The sequence below is a fragment of the Xenopus laevis genome, chromosome 1L (assembly GCF_017654675.1).
Source record: "Xenopus laevis strain J_2021 chromosome 1L, Xenopus_laevis_v10.1, whole genome shotgun sequence".
Lineage (NCBI taxonomy): Eukaryota > Metazoa > Chordata > Amphibia > Anura > Pipidae > Xenopus > Xenopus laevis.
The window spans coordinates 180,222,472-180,245,485 of NC_054371.1; the positions used below are offsets into that span (position 1 = coordinate 180,222,472).

A 23,014-nucleotide genomic window follows, 5' to 3' on the forward strand; every position below is an offset into this window, starting at 1 on the left:
TGCCTTATTCACCTGCTACTATTTTTTTATTTAAACCTAAAACGTATCCACCAAACAATTGCCTCCTCATATGTATAGTGTACTTCTTACCTATTTTACAGGGAGAAGGTACTTCTAGCTGCCCCACATTGACGTCTTGTACATACTGAATACAATCATACTGAAACATTCCTACCAATGATAGAAATCTTGCCAGTATTACTACCAAACAGCTCTATTTTTTTTTAAAGGGCAATAAAAATGTGCATATTAAAAGAAAACATAATTCTAAGCAACTTTCCAATATATATTTATTAAAACATTTCAGTGTTTTTAAATTTATTTGTAAAACCAATTGCAGCATTTCCTTAAAGGACCAGTAATATAAAAAAGAAACGATTTTTTTGTTTTATAAACAATACTTCGGGGCAAATTTAGTTATGGTCGAATATCGAGGGTTAATTTACCCTCGATATTCAACTGCCGAATATCGGGGTCGAGGATATAGCTTAAATAATTTGATCGAACGACCGAACGAAAAATCGTTCGATTGAACAATTAAATCCTTCGAATCGTTCGATTCTAAGGATTTTAATCCATCGATCGAACGATTTTTCTACGACCTAAAAATTGATAGAAAGCCTATGGGGACCTTCCCCATAGGCTAACATGGCACCTCGGTAGGTTTTAGGTGGCGAAGTAGGGGTTAAAGTTTTTTTTAAAGAGACAGTACTTCGAATGGTCGAATAGTCGAACGATTTTAAGTAACCAATTCGATGGTCAAAGTAGCACAAAAATGTTATTTTATTCTATTCCTTCACTCGAACTAAGTAAATGGGCCTCTTACTGTTCCTTTAAATCTTGGTTGTTACTTTTTAAACAATGTTCCAAACGTTTTAATTCCCCAGCAAAGACAGGTCTGTTAATCAGCTGCCTTGTCTTACATTGTATCAACAGTCTGAGCCATCAGGGCAGAGAATAGAAAGGGACAAACACTGCTTTCAATAGCAATACATATACTAATAATTTAAAAACCCTAGAACATTTGTAGTAAATGTATATTGCAAAGTTGCTTAGAATTATGTTTTTTTTTATTAGAAACATTTTTTTGGGGGAGGTTGACAATCCCTTTAAAGATCCCTACACCAGAGTTACGTTCAAGTCCAGTATTCATACTAAGCTCTACAGTCCATGGACAGCCACATCTGTCAGTCCCACATTTGTACTCCAGTCTGTAGGAGGACTACTCCACTACCAGCCCAACTGGGGATTGAAGAGTTGACATGTCAGAGTTTCACACCTGTAAATAACCCTAGGCTTGTGTTTGGTTTTTAAAAAAACTGATGGCAAAGTAGGGGGTTGGTCTTGACAATGACTGGTTTAACCCAATGTACAGTAAACCTATGGCCAATGACACACAGGGCTACTTCAGCGCCAAAGCAGCCTGCTACGGACTTTTATGTAAATCAACAGACATGGTTCATGCCAGCACTTAGGTTAGGTTATAGTAGCCTGGAAATGCAGATGCTTTTTCAGGGTGGTGCCACCTGCAAGCATAGATGCAAGCAATTTACATTAAAATCTACAAAGTTTACAAAGTAGCCCCATGTTCCATTACCCAAACAGAACTAATGTGCCTTGAATTGATTCTACAGTATTTCTTTGTTACTTCAATGAAGTTGTTAGATCTATTGGCAAATTAGCCTCTGTGTGTTATACCAGCCCAGAGGAACAGCAGCCTTATAACAATCTATGCAATACTTCATGCCCGGTGTGTACTTCCAGGTCATTCATAGATGACATAATAAGAAAGCACGCCATAGATGTAACACTGGGATTGAAGTGCTGAATGGTATAAGCTCTAACAGTGAACAAATTAGCGTCTGCTATAAAGTTTGGAGTTCCTGGCAGTCACTTTAAATTGCTGTATCCCATTTCCAACTGGTTTATGGATACAATAGAAGCAAAAAAAAAGGCTCATTACAGTGTCCTCCAAATTGTGAGGACACGGTACCAGTAAAGAATGATCATTACTGGAAAGGATGCTGTGAGACTTCAGTATCTGTCGGGAGAGGGTTACCAGATGCCACTGCTATTCTTCTTCACCATCTCCTCATCCTTAGTCAGTGGGCAACATTGTGCAAATTACAAAAGGTAATAGAGATTATTTAGGGTCATTTTTTTAATGTTCTCTAGGATAATCCAACATTTTAATTTGCAGAATGATCCCTTGACAAGTAGCAGCTGCTTTAATTATTTCCCTGAAATCAGATCTCCAGGGAATGAATGGGTATGAGAGTCGGTGAAGATTTCCCTCCCAGTTTAATGTGAAACTGATGTTGCTGCTCATGTGAGACTTTCAGGCCTGGGATTGTGCATCATAAAATCAGACCTTAGTTTGACCCCCACCCATTCCCCTCACATACATTGTTCCTCTGATGCGGGAGGATGGCAGAAAGCTTGTCCGATATCAATGCTCAGGACTTTAAGTTTTATTGGGGGTATGACAGTGAACCACTAGTCTGATAATTGGGAATATATTTCACATATAGCACTTTTCTCATATATCTTGCTCTATAACCGTCTATTTCATTTTACTGTTATACATTGCATCTAATCTCAGAACCAGAGTCTCAGGGCTGTACCATCCAGAGAAGTATTTGTCATGCCTTCACTAGAGATTTTTAGCCAACTGTCATTTTCTTGATCACAAATGGTTACACTGGATCACTTTTAATTATCGCTGAGTTGGTGACAAAAAGAAAGGTCCTACATTGTCACAATATTGTATTTCACATAATAGTTCTTATAACCACATGATAGTGTAACGCTAATCTGGGCTATCCAGACCACAAGTAGTTAAGTGTCCAGCTAGTGATAGGAGCATGGGTTACGTTGCGACTCAGACTTCAGGATCAGGGCCTTCGCTATGTGGAAGATTCCCATAAAGATGTAGTGAAACTACAACACTCAGGCTACCGTACATAAAAATAGGAATGATTGGACGCCAGGAGGTTCTTATAGTAAAACAAAAAGGATGGTTTATTAGTCCAAGACAATGACCAGAGGTTTACTCACATAGGTTGATGTATTAGCAGGTATAACATCAGATGTTGATAGAACAGGTAGATGACACAGCATGAAGGATATGACTCTCATAAGGCATTGCAAATATTCCTTTAAAGTGGTCCAGATCCCACACAGTGTAGTGGTCAGGGAGAAGGAGTCTAGCCTGACACCCTATCCACTGTGGTCCCTTCACTAAAGGCAATTAAGAAGCCTTGGGGAAGCTACTCCCTTCCCAAATGTACTGCAAGAAGTTCACCAGCCCTGCTATCCTGTTCTAGCTAAACCTCGTTCACGGGTTCTCTGGTCCCCGGCTTAGTCACTAAAGGTTCAGGTCCCTTTAGGGCAAATGGCTTTACTGGGCCTTGGTGTACCCAGGCTCAATGGGAAGATTCAGTAGGTAAGGACACCAGCAGCCAAAGAGGAAGATCCACCCCTTTCCACACACTATATTGAAGTGTGGTAGGAAGTGGTCATTGCACCTCTTGGCCAATAACACTGGTTATGTAAATAACTAACTAGATACATAGGCTTTGCTTAGTAACTAGGGAGAAAGGAGGAAGGGTAGGGATTTAAAGTCATAGGGCAATTTAACCCCTATGGGTCCCTACAATAGTATATAAAGACCAGATATTTTTTTCTTCTACATATGACAGTTGCAATGAGGCTGTGACCACAAAATACATATAGACAAATACAAGAGGTCCTCTGCACTCAACCCATTATCAATATATTTAAGACATTGAGACATTTAGTTGTGTTCTGTATGAATGTCTTAAATATATTGATAATGGGTTGTGTGCAGAGAACCTCTTGTATTTGTCTATAGCATATTAGCAGAACTATGTCTTTTCCTGTTTAAGGAATGTTCTAAATGTACCACATCAAAGCTCCCCTAAGATATCAATAGCATGGCATGGCCTATTTTGAAACAACATTGTGTCCCATCAACAACTATTTCAAATATTTTGCCCAAAACTTATAATTGTGATCAAAGCCCTCTTTGTCTTGTTACTCAGCCCTAAAGAAATCTTTGGTATGTAACTGCTTGAATGTAAAAATAACATTTGCTGTACAGAACGGTCCAATGACAGTTGTAAGAAAAAGAGAGACATGTATGGTTAAGTTAAAAAGTGGTGGCATTTGCCTTGTTCGCTGTCAGTTTTTGGATGTCTCTCTACAAAGCAACATAGTCTACTTAATATATATGCTACTTTATGTTTTATGCACTGCCTATAGCTATGTGGTTAGACCAGGCTCTGATTGCTACTGTGTTGGGGAATCCACATGCTGTTTTATCCCCGCAGGGCCTTCTTGCCAGAGGCAGATGCTCACTAAGTAGTTTTATCCCTCCTGCCAGCAAGAAGATCTTGGCATTAATAAATACTAAGCACATAAGCAATTGTAAGAAATTATAGCACAAGGACAATCTTTGTCTCTGAGGCTTTTCCAGCCAACTACGAAGAGTACTGAGTTTTAGAAGCATGTAAGGTTTTACAGTGACCTTGTTTCTTCTAGATAAATGTGATATTATTGCTATTCTTTTTTGCTGCACATGTCATTATCACAGTTTTTTCTTTCCCTTTACTGTATTTACAACAACTATTTCTTATGCAACCTTAACATAATGAATATCTGAATGAAAAGCATGAAAGAGGAGGTATATAGTATGTAGACAAGCTGATTCCCAGCTAAAGGTCTACTGGTAGATCCCGATCTACCTTTTGCGCACCCCTGTGATAGATAGATAGATAGATAGATAGATAGATAGATAGATAGATAGATAGATAGATAGATGGATGGATGGATGGATGGATGGATGGATGGATGGATGGATGGATGGATGGATAGATAGATAGATACCTGTAGATAGATAGATAGATAGATAGATAGATAGATAGATAGATAGATAGATAGAGATAGTGTACCAGTTACTCTTTCTCAAATACATTTCCAAATATCACATCTACAACTATCAGTTTCTGTTATAATGCCAGGCCCCTAACCCAACCATACTCTGATGCACTGTGACCAACTGTGGCATCAGTGTGAGTAAAGGACTTATTTAGTGAGTGTTTTCTCTCTCTCTCTCTCTCTCTCTCTCTCTCTCTCTCTCTCTCTATCTCTCTCTCTCTCCTATGATGCTAATGTGACCTTTGTTAGGTCAGACACTTAAGAATTCATCCATAGCCTGCGTGCCTTTGACCAGACAACTGGCAAGCAGCTAATGGCTAGAGCTGTGAACATTACAGGGAGATTTGTAGTGCAGCTGGATCCAGCTGGTGAGACGCTTGGAGATCTTTAGCCTATGAAATGCCATTAGGATATTGGACTGTTAACCGTGCGTTGCCAACAAGCCACCCCTGTCATAGTCACGCACAATTACCTGCTTAAGAAGGCAGCAGATTGAGTTTCCTTTGCCACCTGGGATTAATGGGAGAGGGCAGCTATTCCATGAGTACTTGCTGTGGGAAGAGAACCATAGGGGTTGATATAATATTTGGCAAGATTAGAGTTTGGTAACCATGACTTTCACATCGGTTGATCTTCACTACTATAAAGCTTCTTTGTTATGTACTTCCTCTTCCTAATGACTTTACTTCTATTATTTGTTTGCATGTTTAGGTTCCATTCATATAAATCTCTTTGTGCAGTATTCTCTCTTATCTAGTGGATTCAAACCAGTCACATAGGAACTTCAGACTTCCTTTCTGATGAACCCACTTCCTCGTGTTCTTTTGGATTGCAGTAACTCTGAGGAGGTTTTATGTTTGCAATGCAGCATGGAATATCTGTCAGACCCTTACTCAAGCCCCTGTGGCATTGAGTAAGCATTTTCCAAGCAACTCTCATAGGTTAGTCAGGGAACACCTAAGTGCATCGGTCAGCTCTGAACATGAGTAATAGATTACACAGCCATATATACCGAGGCAACTTTTTCTCAACCCTCCAGTAGACCCCCTGCCAGACCCTAAAGCTGTATGTTGTGTACTCTGTAGATAACTAGCTCGCATAAATTCAGAGTATCAGCGGGAAATGTTGCCTCTTATAAATGTGTCCTCTTATATAGAGGTCACACGTTCATAGAGGCCCCCATGTTATTGACAGGTTACATAGGGACATAAAAAGTGCTCTTGCTAAGTTAACTAGGGCACACAGTGGTACAGCCCATAATACATGTTACAATCTATATTGGATGCTTCTCCAATAATGAATCTGCACAGGCTAATAAAAGATGTTTGTAGCAGTTTGGATCCATAATTGAATCAATATGTTCTGCGGGTGAAGTATATTGCAGCTGCTGAACACTTTTGTCAATCTAATTACTGATTCTAATTGTGCTTCAGTGCCTGGCAACCTGGGCTGCTTCAGAGACCACGGGAACCCCCCTCCTTTGACTGGCATGAGCGAGACATCTAATAAACAGACCATACAAACCTGCATTACTATGTGCCGGAGGCAGCGCTACAAGGTAACACCAGCTGTTAATGTAAATACTTTCCCCTATGGACACCTTTTTTTCCTGTAGAAAAGATTCTGATGTGTTCTCTGCCTTTGTAATTTGTCGTTCTTATTGCTCTTGTGACATGCTATTTATGAGTGTGCCATTGGGTTTGTATGTGTTGACAGGAATGTATCAGTGCTAGACACTGGGATTAATATCTTGTAAGGAATGCAGCTATGAGCACAAAACCTGCTGAGATTACATGAATAAGTAATGGTATTCCATTCACACAGGAGATGAACCATGCTAAGCCTGAGCATTCACTAAGGATGTTTTCTCATATGATTATTATTTTATTATGGGAAAATCCACCCACCACCAAGTAAGAAGTGAGGTTCTGGCATGTCTAGGTGCACCAAGTCACCCCCCCCCCCCAAAACCAAGTAGGATTGGAATGGCTTTTCTGATTTTATTAGACCCTTCAAAGTATTTGATCTTATTAGACCCTTCAAAGTATGTCTGTCCTTTTAAATAATTTGTCTTTCTCTACATGAACATCCACACAAGTGGATGTTGTTCTTTTGTCAGAGAGTGAGAAATATATTGGAATCTCTATGGATTGCTTCTGATAATGTTATATTGGAATCTCTGCTATTAGGCCAGAGTATGCAATTAATGCCCGGAATCGGGGTTGGCAGTGGTTTTAGACAATATTGGGGGACCATTTGTTGTTTGCCGAGATTTCCACTTGAAATCAGTGAGAAGCAATCCACAATAATTCTTCTAGCCCAGGTTTTCCTGTTCTGATGAGTCTTCCCGAAGATCCCACTCTAATTCTTAAATGTAGCTATGTGGAAAAGGGAAATAAAGAGCTATGCCTTTATTATTGTCCTTTTAAAGGAGAAGGAAAGGCTTTATGCACTTGGGGGTGCCTGAAACCCCGGCTATCAGCAGAAAACTGCACCGGCCTGGGGTTATTCCAGTGAACAACATGGAGCGATCCTCTTCCGGCTTCTTCTTTCTTCAAATTTTAGTTAAAGTTTGGCTTTTGGTTCTACTGGGCATGTGCAGCCGCGTGAAGGAAAGAGGAAGGTTGAAGAGGATCGCTCCGTGGTGCTCACTGGTATAACCCTGGGCCAGTGCAGTTTTCTGCTGATAGGAGCACCGGCCAAGGGTTTCAGGTAAGTCAATACAATCACTTGGGGTGCCTAACATTTGGCACCCCCAAGTGCACAAAGCCTTTCCTTCTTCTTTAAGGGCAATATAGCAAAGAATAAGGAGCTGCACACATTGAACAGTGAAAGGGTTTTTAACCCAATAATTTTCCAGCCACAGAATGAAAATGCTTTCCCACTGCCAGTAATGTAAATAGCCTCATGAGGTAACTTTGGGCTACGTCACAAAACCAAACGTTACACATTCATTTTCCCAAATTTCTGCATATATACGGAATTATATGATTTAGTGACTCTTTGAATCAATTTGGCCAACCCCAAATAAACTGCTTAGCCAAATCTATTAAACAAAACATCAGAAAAACAAAGCACCCCTCCCACTCGCACTACTTCCACAATCATTGCTACCCTAGACCCAGTGGTTCAGTTCTATACTTTTATGCCACTGCATTCCATGTAAAGAACTCTCTTTGTTGCCAAAGGTGACGCAATTTCTTTCATATTCTTTCATATAAAATGTTCTTTGGGGCTATGGCACAAATGGGGTTGTAATCACCACTACATGAAGCAGAAAACTGAGAACAGCTGCAAATAGGGAGATGGGCTTACATATAATCAAGAGATAAACATATGTGAGCATAAGCCAAACACTTCCCATTAATGGGAATGTCTCTCTTCCACCATGCTTGCAGCCACCTGCCAGGCCAATACCAATGCACAACCACTAACTGGGTTAAGCAGCTAAAAGGTGCAAAGTGCTATCGGTCAAGGAACTCATAGCATCCAATTAACATGCAGCATTTGGTAGTCAGATGTTTAAAAACAAGCATCTGATTGGTTGCCATGGGTTAGTTGACTTGGGAACTTTGCATTTGTCTGGAAGCTTGACTGTTCAGCATAGTGTGTCATTTAGATAGCCCATTGGACACCCATGTACTGTAGATTTGCACTTGACTTTGGGATTTCTTTTTCTTTTTGGATATAGCATAATTTTAACATTAAGTATTTTTAAAATGTACTATTGTTCCAAGATGCTTTACAATATGGTGGAATTGGGTCATGTACATGAAACTGTTCTTACTGTGTAATGTGTTTCTTAATAAATATCCTCAGTTAAATTATGACTTTTTCCTTATTTTACGGTAACAGCTAGCTGGGCTGGAGGCGGGATTTGCCTGTTTCTGTGGCAACAACGCCGACTACAGGAAGCATGGAGAGATGCCCAGTACAGACTGCAACAGTGTTTGTTTTGGGGATCACACACAGCCATGTGGAGGGGATGGGCGCATCATCCTCTTTGACTGTAAGTGTTTGACAGTGTCTGCCAATTTAAATACATTCTTATTTAAAATATCCTGCAGGAGATTGTCAAGAAGGGGTGATGCCATACTCACGTATCAATGATCTGGGGTATTTGTAACTGTATATATCTCAAAGTGAGATTTACAATGAAATAGAACACTTGCATGTGCATGGCTAGCTAAGGAATACGTGGCTCTTACATCTATGTACAATATCATAAAACTATCGGCTCCTATTTTTAGCTTTTTTTTTGTTCCACCGACCAATTAGATAACATACTAGCTTAATTGCTTCTTTCTGGATAACTGCATGGCCATCCAGCAGACAGAGAATTGTTGGTTTCCTGTTTGGCTCGTACAGCGCATGAGTTTTGGCAGACTTTTGTTTCACGGAGGGTACAGAACTGTCAGTGACAATCTGGGATGGAAGCAGCCTTAGAAGTGCACAGTGATGTGGTTTGGCTCCTGAAGAATCGCCATTTATCTAAATATGTCACTGGTGGAACCATTAATTAAAGTAGGGAAGTCACCTTAGGTGGCTGGAGATGTCTATTTTGATGTTTTATAAACATTTCTGTCCATGAATAAACTGTGTCAGACTGGTACATTGAGGGCTGTGTACGCCTCTGCCTGGGTTACTCATACCTACTCATGCATTTCAGTAGAGCAGCAGCAAACCAGAATGCTGGTCATTAATTATATGTATGTCTGTTTATATATATAGAAAGAGAGAGAGAGAGAGAGAGAGAGAGAGAGAGATAGCTGGATGCCGGCACAGCTCGTATAACGGTATACGTTGCCTGGGTACAAAAAGTCCAAAAGGGTAAGTGCAGGACAGAAGAAAGCTTGCAATCACAGGTCTTACGAAGAATGTAGAGGTGTTTATTAATCATAAAATAGCTGACTTTTCGGCTAGCACTTTTGATAAAGGCTAGAGTGCTAGCCAAAACGTTAGCTATTTTTTGATTAATAAACACCTCTACATTCTTCTTAAGACCTGTGAGTGCGAGCTTTCTTCTCTCATATATATATATATATATATATATATATATATATATATATATATATATATATATATATATATATATATATATATATATGTACATTGGTCTTGTAAGACATGAAGTGGAAGCAAGGCACTTGACATACACAACACACTAAGTTCTAGATGCAACTTTGGGAAAGGCTTGTACCTCTGGGATTGTCTCATTACAATAGGCGATCTCATCAGGCTGGCATCCAGACCAACAGCTGCTAGCAGGTCTCGGACATTTCTCAACTGTCGTCATTTCATACCTCAGCTTCTCAAAGATGCAAAATAGCTCAGAACAATATGATATGGACCCAGAGGCGCCTATGGGGATGTCACATACTGGCACAAATGGAGACCTCTACACATTTGTAACGTCTCCAGATCCATGTCATGAAGTAAGCACCGGCAATGTTTTGTACAGTGTTTAAACCTTGCCATCCGGACAAATGACTTTCTGTTATATTGGCATCAAAATCATTTGCATACTGGGTGGCCTGAATCATCCTAAAAGGATATATTTGGATGCCCCTCTAGCTTGTAAGACCACAAGCAAGCCCTGTAATCTCAGGAATGATTATTTTGCTTTCTTCCAAAGCGACTGTTCACTAACAATGAAAATAATGGTTATGTAAACAGAGTAGCATGTAATCAGCTACTTAGACAAGAACGGTCATGCATAAAGCAAACATTTGGCACAAATAAATAGGATTTTTTATTTAGGGGACATTTATGTCATGTCTTTCCCAGCCATGCAAATACATTGTTTAGCACAGAAAACACAATAGACTCAGTACATTTATTTTTCTATGTGTATATACTGTATATATATATATATATTTCACATGGACTAAACATTTTCAGCTTCAGTTGTAACAATTACATGGGGCTGACTTGTGAACATTTTATAGTTAATACAGTTTTGATCTTTAAGGGGAAAATATACCATAGGTATGACGTATCTGGAGTTTATTGCCCCTTGAACAGACAATTCATCTGAAGAAATGGCTTCATGCTCACAGATATAACGATATATAATTGCTTGCCTTTCCAGCAACGTTGTTCAGAGGCATAGGCAGAACACCTTCTGTTAATTGTTACTTGATGGTACTGTTCTGTGGGAATGCCTTAATATAAATCTCTGATAAAGTGACAAGATTGAGGAAAAAAAAAAGATTATGAGGCTTTATTTAGTTCAGATGAAGTCTGTGGTGCTTTACAGAGAATGTTTAATTATTCACACAGTTTCAGCTCCAGGAACAATAAAACATACTCAATAAGAGGTCATATTCCTTTATAATAGAAAGTAGAGAAGGAAAAGTGAATTGTTCAGTGTCATTTGGTGTTGCCTTCTGTGTGAGGTTTGTGGGAAAGTTACTTTGCCTTTTCGAAGCCTCAGCCACCTCAACATTTAGCTTAAATGTTGAGATACTTAAAAACTTGGTTCTCTGGGTCTGTCCTCTATGTCTTCAGAAACAGTCTGATATGTCGCTGTGCATAACACTTGGCTCCCTACACTGTACTCATGATAAATACTAGTGTACCCCCAATTTCACCTTTTGGTGAAGCTTTATGCTGCTTAGTCAGCCTCCTGTTCTCATGTGGATTCAGCATTTCAACTTTAAAGGGATTCTATCATGGGAAAACGTCTTTTTTCAAAACACATCAGTTAATAGTGCTGCTCCAGCAGACTTCTGCACTGAAATACGATTTTCGAAACAGTAAACAGATTTTTTTATATTTAATTTTGAAATCTAACATGGGGCTAGACATGTTGCCAGTTTCCCAGGTGTCCCCAGTCATGTGGCTTGTGCTCTGATAAACTTCAGTCACTCTTTACTGCTGCACTGTAAGTTGGAGTCATATCATCGTCTCCCCCCCCACAACAGCAGGACAGTGGTAATATAACAAGACAACAACTGCCTGGAACAAGATAACAGCTCCCTGGTAGATATAAAAATAGCACTCACACCAAATAATAAAAGATAAAATAAATAACACAGATGGATACAAAGGAATAATATAACCTACTCATCTTTGAATAGGTTGAACTGTTTAATTTTGTGGAAATCACATACTTTGTACTTAAATGAAAATGTGACAACACAACTTTGTATAGTGTACTTGCATACAATGTAAGAATTCTCCTCTGCGTAGGAGAACAGTTGAATGTTGAAAGGAAAAGTTAAAACAACATGTCAATACTATATCGATAAGGAAAATAAAAAAAGTTTTGAAAGAATAGTACTCAATAGTAAAATTCCATGTCCCACTGCAACTCCCTCAGTTACATTGAGTTGGAGAAACGATAGCCTGTCTGAAAGCAGTTCCATCATGAAGTGCTGGCTCATTCTGAAAGCACATGACCAGGCAAAATGGACTGAGATGGCTGTCTACACACCAATATTACAACTTAAAAAAAATAGATTTATTGGTTCAGGAATAACATTCTTAAAACTTTGCTAACAGGTCCCCTTCCCTACTGGAACTGCCCTCCAGGTCCTCTTTGCTAAGGGGCTTGTTGATCAGTGAAATCAGTGAGTGTGTGCAGTATATGCAGTGATCCGTTTTTGAGAACCACTTTAATTAGCCCTATTGGGCTATCCATGAATACATATTAGAGATCAGAATGGTGAAAGAGCTTTAAGTAGGCACAGCAGTGTTCACACACACCCTCACTTTGAAGGAAGCTACTGTAAGTGTGTGATTTTACACTTTGCTTCTGAGCAGTGAAGGTGGAAAATAAGATTGTTGTCTACAGTTCAATTAGCAGAGGTGGGTGGACTGCCCAACATTGGATTCCGTACTTCAGTCATCTTTTTTATGATTTTAGAGCTTCATTCATCTTTTTATGATTTTGGCTGTGCTGCCAACTCTGTATATCCACACAGTGATACAATGTTCTTCTAGGACTTTTACTAAAACATTGTTTACAATTCCCTGATATTTGTCAGTCTATAGAAATAAAATAGGTATAAAATAAAGCTAACTTTGCACAGTAAAGAGTTGCACTTTATATACCAGCTAGCATCATTTCATTGTTTTACAACAAAAACCATTAGGAAACCTTTCATTAAAAAAAAAGTGGAGTGTTCTAAATATACTTCAACTGAGGTATCAGAAAATATACAGTAGTTATGTTACCCACAACCACCTGTCCTAGGATTTATGGTCCCCTGAAATGTTTGAGGGAACAGGTTCTTTAATGTGCCATTGATTAGCTCAGATGCCTGTCTACCTACCAACAGATGGTTAGGGAAAATCATTATTCACAGGACATCTGCATATGGCAGGGCAGAGGTCACAAACTTGGTGGCAGGTTATATATGGAGACCACAGCTGTGGGTGGGGGCTCAAACTTATAGACCACCATGTCAGCAAACAACAGTTTCACGAGTGTATAGCAATACAATTCATTGCTACTTCCAGCATCCCCTGAAAGACTTTAGCAAGAGCCTTTAATATGGAAGATGAAGCAAGCTTCCGCCAATTCAGTTATAAATTGGCAATTTTTATTCCCTTTATTCAAATTGTTACTGGAAATGTTAAAACTGGCATAGATCAGCCATACAAATGGATGCAATATATTTCTAATCATTAATCTAGCTACAAAACCACCTTCTCGCTTCAGCATCCCAGGAAAGAGACAAGCCATCTGTTTGTTTTTACAGGTAAATAGGCAAGGTCACACTATGGCTTTCTCAGTCAGCGCACACATGCCTGTCCAGCTCCGTACAAAACTCTCTCAAGCTAATGTTTCCATTGGCCAATTTCTGTTAATGAAATAAAAGCTTTGTAATGGAAAGGCAGCAGGCTTGACACTCCTGGGAATGAATGCACAAGTCAAACCAAGACTATAAAATGAAAGCTGAAAAGAGAGTCCAAGGACTTAGCCTTGCATGAATATTAGCAGCTTAGGTATCTATCTCCCAGACACCCACCCACAGCTGCTAGAACCCTTTAGGCACCTTGCATTTATGCTATTCTGACACCTGCAGCTCCAGCAGAGTTTGAACATATTTTGATTCCACTGTTTAAACAGTGGAGGCACTGGGTAACTGTGCTGAATTTGTGGGTGGAACTCTAACCCTCAACTTAAAATGTTCGAACCCCAGCCAGCAGAGACCCTGTCAAGCTCCATAAATGGTATGTGTACCCCTGGGGTGCAGGGTGGAAAGTTACTTCTTCTCCACTGTTGCCTACTGTCCCGGAATTTAAATATTCAGTCCCAATTACATGTCTGTTCATGTACACTATAGTTTTGTGATTTGCACTCTGCAGCCTACTTTATTTTCTACCTGCCATGTGATCAGCATTAATTATAAAAGAACAAACTAGCACCACTGTGTTTGAATTGATATCTAATTTCCAAGACTGTGTCTGCAACCTCCAGTGTGGGATCACTTACCCACTTAAAGATCAGAAACATAAATGCACTGTAACGTCTGCATTTCTGCTAAAGCATTTACAGTAAGAAATAGAAGAAAAATGTCCCTACTATTTATTACACAAAGGGGCACATGTACTAATGGTTGAATATCGAGGGTTAATTAACCCTCGATATTCGACCCTCGAAGTTAAATCCTTTGACTTCGAATATCGAAGTCGAAGGATTTAGCGCTATTCGATCGAACGATCGAAGGAATAATTGTTCGATCGAACGATTAAATCCTTCATATCAAGCGATTCGAAGGATTTTAATCCATCGATCAAACTAAATTCCTACGATCAGATATTGGCTAGAAAGTCTATGGGGACCTTCCCCATAGGCTAACATTGATGCTTGGTAGGTTTTAGGTGGCGAAGTAGGGGGTCGACAGTACTTCGACTATCGAATGGTCGAATAGTCGAACGATTTTTAGTTCGAATCGTTCGATTCGAAGTCGTAGTTGAAGGTCGAAGTAGCCAATTCAATGGTCGAAGTTTTTTTCCTTCTAATCCTTCACTAGAGCTAAGTAAATGTGCCCCCAACTGTGATAGTACCATAAAGGTGCACCTTTAGATTTCTCACACTACTACTCATATTCTACTGATTCAGCTTGACATTGCATGTCCTATCTGCCCCCAAGCATAGCCATGTCACAGGGCACTAGCCCGTGATTTTTGGAAAGAGACAGGAAGTTTGGGCCTGACTCAAAAGGATATACATAGGGAAAAATTAGGCAACTCAATTGTCACCAAGATGTATTAATAAACCTATGCCCAAAAAGACTCCTGTACCTCCTAAAGAGTAGGCAGGCCCACCCCATTGGGACACCCCATGAATCCCCTGCTATGCCCCAGGTTGCAACCCAAGCTATGCTGATACAGTGACATCTGATAGAGGCAGCAATAATAACATACTTCACAGTACTCTCATGGAAAACATGACCCAATTATTGTGAGCAAAAGAGAGAACGCACATGGAAAGGGCAAGCCAAGAACATTATGAGAAGTGGTCCTGGGTTAAACAACTATTATATTCATCCAGTCATATATATATATATATATATATATATATATATATATATATATATATATATATATATATGTATACTGTATAATAAATTAAGTTTATTAGGCACGACTAATAAACGTGCCTAATAAACTTGATTTCTTCTTCATAAGACCTGCGAGTGCGGCTTCCTCTTTGCAAATTTATCTATCTTCTTGGAAGACAGCGCCCAGGCATCCATGACCACTATATCGTGAGTGCCGATACATACTCCTATTATATATATAAATATATATATATATTTTTTTATATATATATATAGTTTTTTTTTTGTTTGTTAAATTAATATTTTTCCTCCTTTTTGTGCAAATCTGGCTGTGAGTGCCAGTACTCGGAACTCTCTCTCTCTATATATATTCATATAGTTACAGTACCTTTTTAATATTTAAACCATGCACTTAGCTAAAGAGAAAATTTAAATAGGGGAACATAAATGTAATAAATGTACAAATATTAGAAGAAATGTTTGCCCCAATTAGCAATGTGTTACCTGTATAAGAAATGAGAAATAATCTAATAACTAATTCTGACTTTTCAAATGTACATTTTGTGCATCTAGAATAGATCACCAAGTATCTTGACATGCAAGTGACAGACCAGTATGACATTAGTATGACAGTATGATTTTGGGTAAAAATGATAAAGCAGTAATTATATATATATATATATATATATATATATATATATATGTGTGTGTGTGTGTGTGTGTGTGTGTGTGTACATATATCATATATATTGCAAGCAACCCAATAATTCTGCAACTTCCTTCCATGCTAATGATATTTGTTCAGCAATACCAAAAACATAGCAGCAGCCATTTTTACTAAGCACACGGCAAACATAACCTGACACAGATCTTTCAGAGTGAGGAGATCTTGATAATCATTTTCACAAATATTTGCAGGGTTGTGTTCTGGAGATTTCAAATGGAAAATCAATGATAATCGCTTAGCTGGCAGAGAGACCATAAACACTGGGCGTTTGAACCTTGCAGGGTTACTCCCTCGATTAGAGGCTTTGTCTTCTTGTTGCCTCTGGGCAGATTCCTTTTTGGAAAGATGGAAGGGGCTGCTATAGGCATGTGCTCAACCTTTGGTTACTTTTAACCCCATCCAGCCCTAGAGAGGTTACCATCACATAGAGTTATGCTGACAGTTTCTCTGGATTATGATATCAGTATCCCTTGGGTAAGGTATGACTTTGAGAATACAGCATTTTGGGCAAGATACTACGTTGTTTTATGATGACATCATAGATCAAGCAAAGTTTACTTTGTGTACACAAAGGAATGCATTTCTCTGTCTGAACATACTAAAGGAATTAGCGTGTTTCTGCTTCCGTGCCCATAAATGTATATGTACATGGGTTGTCTTATCGCTTTATTATAAGATGAATTACACTATTACATTGCATTACTTTTATGACAGTGTAGCTTCAAATGTCCCACTAGTACTGTGTAGTCATTTTTCCAGACAGAAATAATAAATAAAGGGATTCTGTCATGGGAAAAAAATTTTTTTTCAAAATGAATCAGTTAATAGTGCTGCTCCAGCAGAATTCTGCACTGAAATCCATTTCTCAAAAGAGCAAACAGATTTTTTTATATTTAATTTTGAGCCAATCTGACATGGGGCTAGACATATTGTCAATTTCCCAGCTGCCCCAAGTCATGTGACTTGTGCTCTGATAAACTTCAATCACTCTTTACTGCTGTACTGCAAGTTGGAGTGATATCACCCCTCTCCCTTTTCCCCCCAGCAGCCAAACAAAAGAACAATGGTAAGGTAACCAGATAGCAGCTCCCTAACACAAGATAACAGCTGCCTGGTAGATCTAAGAACAGCATTCAATAGTAACAACCCATGTCCCACTGAGACACATTCAGTTACATTGAGAAGGAAAAACAGCAGCCTGCCAGAAAGCATTTCCTAAAGTGCAGGCACAAGTCACATGACCAGGGGCATCTGGGAAATTGACAAAATATCTAGCCCCATGTCAGATTTCAAAATTGAATATAAAAAAATCTGTTTGCTCTTTTGAGAAATGGATTTCAGTGCAGAATTCTGCTGGAGTAGCACTATTAACTGACGTGTTTTGAAAAAAACATGTTTTCCAATGACAGGATCCCTTTAAGGACTATGAGAGATAAGCATTCCAAGTTATACATGTCTACAATGACTTGTAGTTGTCTCATAACTTGACAACCAGCAGAGTTCTAGAATCTTCTTTTTAGGTAATCCAGTAGGAAATTCAATTTTTGATACAAATACAGGGCTATCAGGGCGAGGGTGCGGAGAACATGTGCCCAATTTAAAATAAAAGGGTAATTGTGAATTGGTGCAAAATATGTTGGTAGACATTGAGCTACTGTACAAACAGAATGCAAAGCAGTAAAAAATGTCATTTATACTACCTAGACCAGTGATCCCCAACCAGTGGCTTGTGAGTAGCAGGTTTCTCACCAACCCCATGGATGTTGCTTCAAGTGGCCTCAAAGCAGGAGCTTATTTTTTAATTCCTGGCTTGGGGGCAAGTTTTGGTTGGATAAAAAAACAGGTGACTGCCAAATAGAACCTCCTGTAGGCTGTCAGTCCACATAGGGACTACCAAATAACCAATGGCAGCCCTTATTTGGAGCCATCAGGACCTTTTTTTGCATTCTTGTGTTGCACCCCAACACATTTGAATGTGGTTAATGGGTAAAAAAGGTTGGGGACCCCCATCCTTATCAACATCCTGGCTGGATAAAGGTTTCCGATCCTTTCTTTGTGGTCATAAGGACCCACAGATCCTTTAGAACAGGTGCATTCATCTACTGCATGATGTGTCTGAGATACTTCGCTTTTAGTTAGGAAAAGAAATACTGACTTTTTTTTCCAATTTTAGCTTTATTGTTCTTTTGAAACATAGTTATGGAATCATTTGCATACAAATGGCTATATTTAAAGGTCGCTTTTTATGAAAGCAGTCATTCTTCTGCTCTATTTGCTTGTTAATCTTGAAGCCTCAAGCCTATGTAAAGAAGACTTTTACCGGTTTGTTCTTCCCCAGCCTCTGCTGAAGTATCTAAGGCTGGCTTGTTCAGCTTCCAGGGACTTGTAGTTTACAAAAGGATCATCTGTGCAAGATATGTTGGCAATTCCTTCATCAGATATATACAGTGGTCCCATTACAAAACAAAGGGAATTGCAAGTCATGTTAGAAAGCATTAAAAAAAAATTTTAATCAACAATTATAATTTTGTAAGAAATTAACATCACTGTTGAGCCCTTTCTTTTTTTCTGTATGCAAATGTATTTGATTTCTCTGTGCTAATCAGCAGCTAGAGCTATGGTAAGTGCGTGTGTTTCTGATTGGCTCCTGCAGAGACAGCTTGTATAGCTTATTACACACTACTTATTGTTACAGTGCTGAACTCTTACTGCGGAGTGTGTGAGCACAAACATTTCTGGTCACTTTACCAAGTTTTTACTGTCATCAGTTAAGTATTGCTTGGACCTGAATACATTAGCTTCTGGAAAAAAAGGACAGTTGTGCATGGTATATACTGTATTTGTAAACCATTGATAATAATCACCATTATAGAATGGAAATATTATACCCTTCTTATAGGATGGAAACGCTATACACTTATCTATGCTTGATATTCACACAACAAATACGGTATATATAATATTTTTCAGGGGACTTTAACCTGTGTATATTTTAAAGTATGTTCCAAGTATAGGTAGGATTTAGCATAAACATGTGGACTGGTAAACTACTCTCATCCAGTAGTAGGGCATTAATAAAGGGGACAACCGTATTGAGTTTGAGGCAGAGACTTTAATACGTTTGGGGCTTTTAATGGGGCTGCAAATGAGAAGAGCTGCTATCAAGCACATAAAAGTGGAAACTGGAAGCTATCATCTTTCAGGTACGAGTAGCAATGGGCTTCTATATGACAGTTCCACCTCTCTCACTGCCTGCAAAAGTGTTTTTTATATGTCCCAGCCCAGGCATATGTCCCCTGACATGTCAGACAAGAATGGTATTGAAGGGCAAGAGAGAGAGAGTCCCATGCAGCCACAAAGTACCAGTCTGATATGGTCTTAGCTAGTGAATGTTGGGAGAATGGTGTTCAGGATGGTGGTCAGGATAGTGGAACAGTAGCAGATTTACTGATGTAGCTGAAGTCCACCACTCTTTTTCCATGTTCCAAGTTTTCTCATGTTGTCCTCTGTAAGAGAAGATTAGATCTGGAAATTTGAAATATAATCATAATGGTAAACAGTTTTCGGCAGAGGGAAAATCAACCATTAATGAGGTGGTTAGTGTGTGTAGATTTTAATGTGGCCAAAACCCAGTGCATTGTGGCCAAATGCATTTACTATAAAATGATGGCAGCACAATTAAAATGAATGATGTGTGCCTATGATTCTCTACAGATGCATGTACCTCTTTAAATGCAGCAAAATAATTAAACATTTAATTTACTGAACTAATTATATGTTACTTCTCCGTAGCCCTGATTGGAGCTTGTGGTGGGAATTATACCATGAATTCTGCAGTTATTTACTCACCGGATTTCCCTGACTCTTACGGGTCTGGAAAGGCCTGCTACTGGACAATTCAGATTACGGGCGCCTCTCTTATCCGGTTTAACTTCACTTTCTTCGACATCAAAGACTCCAGAGATATGGTGGAGATATTAGATGGGTACACCAAGCAAGTTCTGATACGCTTCGATGGCAGGAACCACCCAACACACTCCTTCAACGTCTCCCTGGATTTTGTCATCTTATATTTCTTCTCTGATCGTATTAACCAGGCACAAGGATTTTCTGTAGTATATAAAGGTGAATACTATTTATTCTAAATAATATTCGTTTTTAAAGGAAACAAATCCCACCCAAAAATATATTTGTAGCAACTCAATGACAGCTTTTCCTGGTATAGTAGAATAAGGAAAGCCAACATTTAATTGGCTACTGCAGGTTACCGTGCCAGGGAAAACTCTTGCTAAAGTTCTATCACAAGATTTGAGAAGGAAAATGAGAGTGGCACAAACATGGTGTATAAAATGTTAGATAAAAATGAGATACAATGGATTAAGGACTTTTATCCTATCCTAAAGTGCTGAAGTTTTTTCCCCAAATCATCATTTTTATTCTTAAAAAATGTTCTAATAACTCAGTCAGTTTGGATGTTGATAGGGCAATGGCTACAAAACTATAGGGTATACCCCAATAGAGGGTCTTGGAGCTGTGGCAGAGAAGGACTAGCTGTTAGGCCAGTAATGGTATGGAATTATTAAGACAGCAAAATGTTCAGAGACACCCTGCCCCAAATACCTTACTGGCGCCCCAACTCAACAACAAGTGTTCCATGACTTGCCATTGACATAGGATAATACTGTGTCCTGGATTAGAAAAATAAATAAATGAACCCCCTCCTGGTGTCCTGATGTAAAAACTATGGGGCAGGTTTACTAAGCTCGAGTGATGGTTCGAATTTAAAAAAGTTTGAATTTCAAAGTAGATTTTTGGGTACTTCGACCATCGAATAGGCTATATTCGACCATTCGACTTCGATTTGAACGATTCGAAGTAAAAACCGTTCCACTATTTGACCATTCGATAATCGAAGTTCTGTCTCTTTAAAAAAACTTTGACTTCATACTTCGCCAAATTAAAGCTACCGAAGTGCAATGTTAGCCTATGGGGACCTTCCAGAGCACTTTTCTAAGTTATTTTTGGTCAAATAAAAATCCTTCGATCGATCGCTAAAAATCATTCGAATTGTTCGATCAAACGGTTTCTATTCGATCATTCAATCGATCGAATACGGCAAAAATCCCTCAACTTCGATATTCAAAGTCGAGGGATTTCAATTCTAGGGTCGAATTTCGAAGTTTTTTTAACTTCGAAATTCGACCCTTAGTAAATCTGCCCCTATAAGGATAAAAGTGTGCTTTTAATAAAGAAATGAAAATGCATGTTGACTTGGGAAGGAACCATCTGGAGAGCATAGTTTGCTCATGATTCTGTAATCGTTAATGACTATAGACAAAAGGGACTTAGTTTATCCTGTGTTTTAACAGCTGTTCCGGCTGCTTTCACCCAGTAGCAGAGTAGGCTTGTCTTTCATTGAAAGTAAAAGTCTTCATTATCATTCAGGGTGTAACATACCCCTAGCTTGTGACATGGGTTCTCTTGTAGGTTATGCACTCTCCACCTAACCTATATAATATTAATAAAAGGCCATTATAATGTGCTATTTTTGTTAAGAAGACTTCATAATGATCTCATGCTGAACAAAACCTCAGCATTCCAGGTATTCAGCGGTGCATGAACATCAGAGTTTTAAGTCCACCTGGAGCCATTTCCAGAGGTTACTTGCTGCGGGCACCGTGTCCTTTTCATAGAAAATGAATTAGCATATGAAAGAGAAGCTGTCTCCTTCCAATGATAGTGTTTTGGAGAAACTATTCAGCACCATAAATCTGATGACCTGCAAAGGGAGTAGTGACTTCAGCTCAGCCGTGAGAAACAAGGAGGAGGCTTTAGTAGCTTTGCCATATAGGACTTTAGTCATGTTTTTTGTGAGACTGAATCTACAGGTGGGGGTTACGTGAAGCTGCAAAGCAATATTTTTTAAGGTGCCATTATGATTGGCTATCCCTTACATAAGCTGGCCATAGATGTAAAGATTTTTAAAAGATCTTTTCGTTATCGTGAGATCGAAACGATCGTTTAAATGTACGATTTGTCCATCAACTAAAAAGACCATTTCAAGCGATATTGCCAGGAAAACTGAGGGGAGCTGCCTACTTGGCCCTGCAAACATAGATAGATTGCACTGGGACTGATAAAACATTTTTTAACCTGGCTGATCAATTATCTGACATATGTCGGACGAAAAATCTGAAGATTTTTTTCACTGAAAAACCTATACTATATTTTTATTTACAATCTTTGCTTATTAGACTTGTGTTGAATACAGCCGTTGCCTGTCTGATCCAAGATTTACTCATCACCAGGAAATCATACACTGAGGCAGCGTAGTCAGAATTCCACCTTTCTTATTAAGTGGGGCTTTCTAGAAGAATGCAGAATATGGCCTGTATTTAAGCAAGATGGTGGCAATATTGAATTCTTCTATATAAAGCCTGACTCTTACTGGAACTTAAGATGTAGATGAATGGTAATTAATGGTTAATGTTTTGAGTATCTGTTGTTGCTGTCTGTATTCAATCAAGTACACCAGTTCACAGAACTTTAAATGGTATAAGATACCGGTACGTGATTCATAGATTGGTAATGACAGATAAATAGGTGGCCTCAACTTTAATGGGAACTAAAAACCGGAATACAATTAAATATGCTCCTCCTTTTTAAATGGGCCCTATTTGAAGGGGGGAGGGAAACTCTTTTTTCTTTGCTGAATTAAGCAGTGATCCTCAAATCAGTGGCACAAGGGTTAATGCCATCTGCAGGCAGCTTCTCCAATCAGAAGCCTCCTCCATTAGCCCTACCACCTTAT

The 23,014-nt window shown here is 38.9% G+C and overlaps 1 protein-coding gene across 1 annotated transcript in view; it reads left to right on the forward strand.

Moving 5' to 3' along the window:
* Window positions 1–23,014, forward strand: part of kremen1.L (kringle containing transmembrane protein 1 L homeolog) — a 96,137-nt gene that overhangs the window by 67,889 nt on the left and 5,234 nt on the right. Inside the window, exons 4-6 of the mRNA XM_018263857.2 lie at window positions 6,393–6,517; window positions 8,815–8,968; window positions 19,996–20,328. Coding sequence (XP_018119346.1) covers window positions 6,393–6,517; window positions 8,815–8,968; window positions 19,996–20,328 — 612 coding nt within the window. The remainder of the gene's footprint in view (window positions 1–6,392; window positions 6,518–8,814; window positions 8,969–19,995; window positions 20,329–23,014) is intronic.